This window comes from Pteropus alecto, unplaced genomic scaffold (genome assembly GCF_000325575.1).
Source record: "Pteropus alecto unplaced genomic scaffold, ASM32557v1 scaffold131, whole genome shotgun sequence".
Taxonomy (NCBI): Eukaryota; Metazoa; Chordata; class Mammalia; order Chiroptera; family Pteropodidae; genus Pteropus; species Pteropus alecto.
In genome coordinates, this window is record NW_006434709.1 from 1,372,927 (window position 1) to 1,378,926 (window position 6,000).

General features: G+C 42.6%; 1 protein-coding gene across 1 annotated transcript in view; it reads right to left on the bottom strand.

Annotated features, from left to right (window-relative positions):
* Window positions 1-5,040: 5,040 nt before the first annotated feature.
* The window catches only part of NAGK (N-acetylglucosamine kinase), a 10,937-nt gene continuing 9,977 nt past the window's right edge, over window positions 5,041-6,000 (bottom strand). The window contains exon 10 of the mRNA XM_006909504.3: window positions 5,041-5,362. Within this exon, the coding sequence (XP_006909566.1) occupies window positions 5,181-5,362 (182 nt within the window). The 3' untranslated portion in view covers window positions 5,041-5,180. The remainder of the gene's footprint in view (window positions 5,363-6,000) is intronic.

Below are 6,000 nucleotides of genomic sequence, written 5' to 3' on the forward strand. Positions count from 1 at the left end.
TGACTGAATCTTATTATAGTAGTGCTGCTGCAAACACGGCATAGAAATGTCAGGAGCCCAGGGATCTACTGATGATGATTGGAGGGGGCAAGTGTTCTTCTATAAGGGTACCAGCATTACAGGTTAATGATGTTTCTTGGTTTAGGTGATGTCAAGGTATGGGAACAGGTGGAAAAGGCCTGACATTTGACCAAGATTTGGAGATGTCCACCTATTGGCAAAGACTGTATATCCCCTGGTATTCTCCTTGGGGATAATGCAAACCTCATTAGTTTGGGAGGTGGGTGGAGAGAACAGGAGAGTTGACCTAGATCTGGTGTGTATCAGCGACCTTTATCTCCTGCCTCTGCTCACAGTTCCCATGTGAATCATTTCCCCCTCACTGCCCACAGGGATCCTTAGTTATGGTGCCACCACCCTGTGTAGTTCATAAAGTACTCTGCTGCCATCTGAATTTCATCCATACTTGGTTAGTAGCAACTTTGAAAGGTTTTTTCCCCTTTGTTTTTAATCTTGTCTTTATTTCTCCCATCTTGAAGCTACAATTGGTGACAAGGGACAGGGCAGTAGGAGGCTGACCCAAGGCAACACTTGAGTTTCCTGCTTGCTACTTGACCTTCTGCCCAACCTCCTACTGCTGTCCCCAGTCTAGTTTTAAGGGGGATTATAGGAATACCCCAGTTGAGTACACTGATCTTTACAGGGTGTCAGCCAAGAGATTCACCACCCAACCCCCAGGGGACAGAAGAGAAACCTGCAAAGGGACAGATGTACCATCTTTATTACAAAAGAAAAAGCCCCCTTAGATTTTGTTGTTACTAGGTATCTCATTTTTGAGATATGCTGAGCTTTGATCCCCAATCCTACCTTTTTACTGGCTATGTTTTAAGTTAAATAATGAGAAAAATTTCAAAAATTCTAGGCATTTACTGTAAAACAAAACTGTTTTCACTCTAACTCAACACTACATGATAATCTTGCCCTGTTAATTGTGAACCTTCAGAAATGTTTAATGTTTGATGGGTGGTTTGGGAGGCAGGGGCTGTTTTTTTAAACAACTTTATTGAGGCATATTTCGCATATCATAAAATTCACCCATTTCAAATGTTCAATCCAGTGATTTTAGTAACTTTCTTGAGTGGCACAGCTATAACCATAACTCAGTTTTACAACATCTTCATCCCCCCTCAATAAGATCCTTCATGCTCATTTGCATAATAATCTCGGTAAATCACTCATTTTTATGTTTGTAAGTTTGCCTTTTCTGGATGTTTTATCAATGGAATCATACAAGATGTGGTCTCTTGCATCTGGCTTTTTTAACTTAGCATATTTTGAGGTTCATCCATGATGTATAAATTGTATTGGTAGTTTGTTCCTTTTTATTGCTGAATAGTATTCCATTGATAGATATACCACATTTTGTCAGCAAAGTCTTTTAAACTTGAATTTCAACCTCCCATGGTCTAAAGGAACTCTCAGAACATAGGACTCTAGGGGAAGCTGCTGTGCATGTCTTATCAGAACCAGCTTTGTCACCAGAAGTTCCACATGAGGAGCCTGAACTGCAGAAATTTTTATAATTTTACAATGTTTTTATAAGGAACTTTTATGCTGTCTACATGTCAGGACTTTTGAAGCATCTGGTAATAAGTATGAGCATGTATTTGAGTGGACAAGAAAGTGAACCATCAATACTGTGTTGGAGATTTTTTCTTCCCTGACTGGATGGGGAATCTGAACTTTCTAAATACAGTATCATATCCATTACAGAGCTGAACTTGTATTAAAGATCACGCTGCCTTTGTTGGACAGATTTGGAGGAAAGGAGGATCGCCAGCAGAGGGGGTCGAAGAGAAAGAAAGAGAGTGGAGTTTATGGAACAAGAAGCCCCCACAGGGTCTGTGCATGGCCAAGCTCTTGGTGCAGGTAGTGACATGCTGATGGTGGCCAGGGGCAGCTTAGCACCTCCAGCAGACCCAGGTCTGACTTTGGATCTTTATTCCTGTTTCACAAGTGTTTAAAAGCCGTTTTCCTCCCCTGCTCCCACCCCTGCAAATAAACACTACATGGTAGTTATTAATACTTCTTTGCAGGAGGAGCAGGGCTTTAAAATTGAAAATAATTTTCATAAAAATATCAAAAATGGAAAAAATTTACTTTTCTAAAAATTTGAAAAACCAAATGGCAGCTGTTGAAAATCTCAATAAAATGAGAATAAAATGCATTTGCTGGCAGTGGTACCCTTTTTTCTACATTTGGGTCATTATATATCATACTGCAGGTGGTGTGCTTGTGGTATGTGAGATTTTTGTCTCAAGATTGATCATAGTTTTAGTTGAATACTTTTCCATTCTAAATAGCATTACACAGTAGTAAAAGCATTGTCTTGGAAGTCACAGACCTGATTGAATTTCACCTCTACCATGTCCTTTGTGCCTTTGACCTGAACTCAGCTTATTTGTAAAGATACCATACCTCCCTCCTGGGGCTAATGTGATGTTAGACTGAATATAATTTCAAAATACTGCCTGGCACATAATGGGCACTTAATATATGTAGCAATAGTGGCAATGTGTACAGCTTTGAACAAAAAAGGCAGTAACAAAATCCTTGGGCTTTAAGAGAAATTGGAAAACTTACTTCTATTTCTGGGCAAGTCCTAGGTACCAGAGCTACTGGGTAACAAGGAGACCTTGTCTCTGCTGTTGTGATTAGTTTGATTATCCGTACTTACTCAAGTTTACACCTAGCTGATTCTGAGGGGGCGTTATCATATGGTAAAAAGATCATGGGACCAGACCACAGCCCATGGGTTTTGTTCTGAGTGCTCTCATTTCTTTGCCTCCTTCCTAAAGCCAGGAGGGAAAAAAAAATCTGAACTGATTTGCCAATTTATAGCTTTTTGAGATACTAGTTATATATATATATACAGGGACCAAACTATTCGCATCCTTAAAGATGTGAATGGTGTATTCATTCATTTAAAAGAGTTCATTAAACTTAATGTTACAGAAAAGCACAGATATTATAAATATGCAGTTCTATAAAGGTGTAAGGGTGTACCCATTTTTAATCCTTAGAGTACCCATCATGGCGAGGTGACATTCAATGTTTGTTGAGTAAATGGTACAGGGAAGGCTGTGCTGTCCACAAGATCGCACAGGTAGATTAAAGCAGTGCTGCCTTCATCCAAGTCCAGTTCCTGTTCCAAGTTCTCTTGCCTTGGTAGTATGGAATCCCATTATTTGCTCCTGACATCTTATTAGGGAAGATTCCAGTTCCTGTTCCAAGTTCTCTTGCCTTGGTAGTATGGAATCCCATTATTTGCTCCTGACATTTTATTAGGGAAGATTCTAAGTTTAAATTTGAAGGGAGAAACTCATCAAAAATCACAACTTCCTGTGTAACAGAGCCTTGCTAACTGGAAAATAAGGTACCTCATCACATCTCCTTTGGCCAAAAGAACTAGAAACATCTGACCTTGTGCACTTTAATGTTGCCTTCATTTTTTCTAATTGAAATTTATTCAACTCATGTTGACTAAAAAATTCACAACATGCTCCTTGCTCTCTTTTAAATCCTCCACTGTCCAGTTGGAATAAAGCCTAGCAATGGTAAGGGAGATGACGGTATCCTGAACGTAAGTAAGTCTCTGAACTCTTTACCAATGGTTTTATATTCTAAATTTAAAATATTGTTTGATCCTGAGATCATGTAAAAAACTCCAAAGCTCACTGCTCATTAGTAACAGTGTTATTAGGACAATGAGCTATAGCAAAGGCACCTCTGCTGTGTGTTCCTTTTGCCAATTTTTCACCCGATGATGTATTGGAGAGTTGCTAAGAGCTAGACCCCACTGGTTTGGACCATAGCTACATGCAGATGGCTGGCTGGCTGGCTGTCCCTTCAGAAGAGACAACGCTAGAGTTATTGCTCAAAGCTCCAGCTTGCTATGTTGGGCTAGAGCTGATGGAGTGAGAGCTGCTGCCATTTTGTTCTACACTGTGAATTGTCACTTGAGAAACATCTAGACCCCTTTCAAGGGCCTAATCAGAACTCAAAAGCTATAGGGTAGAGCTCCATCAAGTGCAGATCCTGAACCTATGCAGTGGAAATTACATGAGGTATTTAGCAGAAAAGAAAATTCCCCGTGTCATCCTTGACCTATTAAATCGGACACCTTATAGAAGAGAAAGAAAAATGAGTTTAAAAAAAGCTTTAGGATAATTGACGCACATAAGTTTGAGAACTGACGTACAGGATGTGGTCCATGCCCTCAAACAGCTTACACTCTAAACTCCTACAGAGGCTGCCACTGTGTGTCAAGACTGTCCTCAGTCTTCATTAAGCAGCGTGGGCAGCAGAAGAGGAAGCTCAGGACTTGTCTTGACCGATCAAACTACAGCATCCAGAAGACAGGAATCATGTGTTTTCACTGCCATTCATCTTTCCCAGGGCCACACCACAAATGCAAAGTGCTGTACTGTAACCAGAGCCAGGCTAGTAGTCCCAGAATAGGTAGGCCACCTAGTGTGTCTAGTGGGCCCTAGATCTCAGCTATCCTCGTAATCTCTTAAGAGCTCATTAATGCAGAAAAATTGCAAGTATGCTCTTTACCCTTAACTACCAAATCCAGTGAGGTAAAAATTCTCCCAGACTAGAATTGTACTGTCCCCTAAATTCTACTGGGACTATCAGGAGAGGGTGTGATATGTCTGTTCTTCCCAGTGATGTTTTCCATGGAAAATATTTAATTCCACTGAAAATGCTTAGCAGGGATCAATGACCACTTTGACAGGAGGAAACTGAGGTCAGAGATTAACTGGCAGCAGCAGCCTATCCGTATACTAACATGGCAGGGAGGAGAGGCACACAGATAGATTATACACCCAATTGCATCGTGGGCAGACTGCAGGCCAAGCACTTGGGGACAGGGCTGTAAACCTTGGGCTAAAACCATTCCTGAGACCTCTGGGGTACCTGCTGGTACGTGCGCTGTACATTTACACAGCAAGTGTGCTTCACAACACAATCCAATTGGGGAGTGAGTAAAGTGCGTTTATTTTCTTGTATATGTTTTTCCTCTTTGTAAGAAAAGGGAAAGAAGTAAAGGCCTCCTCCTTCCCAGCACGCAACGTCCACTGGGCTTAGGAGTGGGTAGAGCCAGGATCAGCCCCCTAGGAGAAGGTATAAGAGTAGAAGGCAATGGCATTGAGACTGTAGTCCATGGGGAGGAGGTGCCCGATGTGCCTCGCCCCTAGGCTGGCCCCGCCCAGGGCAGAGGAATAAAAAAAAAGGTGAAGCGAGAAGGAGTTCTGAGCTTGGATCTCTCTGCCCTGGGTCAGCGCTAATAGGAAACCTGGAGAGAAAGAATGCAGAGGACAGAGATGAGAGGAGACCAGCAGCCTGTGGGGGAGACCAGGGAGAAGGTGGGGACAAAGAGGAAGGGACAAAGAGGAAGGAGAGAAGAGGCCTAAGCCCTGAGGCATTCCTACGGAGGTCCCAGAGGGGCCCACATGCCAAATCCCCAACAGACGGTGCACCATGGCACATGAGCCCAGGAACGGCTGTAAGGTACTAGAGCCAGCTGCCCCCAGCACCCGATGTCAGGATCTCCAAGGTAGCAACAGGGGTCCTTGAGCTACTTCAGGACTATTAGGACTGTACTGACTAGGGCTGTCACCACATGCTGGTCAGAAGCTCTGATTTTCAGTTAGATTTGTCTTTATTTTTTAAAAAATGGTGCTTCTTTAGTAAGTTACTTAGAAAAGAACATCTTTTTAAGAGTCCAAGGAAGCTAGATGGGCTCCCTGGCAGAGCGAAGATTGAGAGCCTTGGCCTAAGGTATCAGTGGCCTGTCAGCTTTCCCAAGTCACTACTTTTCCAGCTCCATCACTCATCCTTGCCAGTCCCCTCCTGTTCCCACCCCATACTCACCTTCCTTCAGCAGCTCCCAGCTCTTCCACACAGAGCCCACACACAGGATGGGGAGACCCA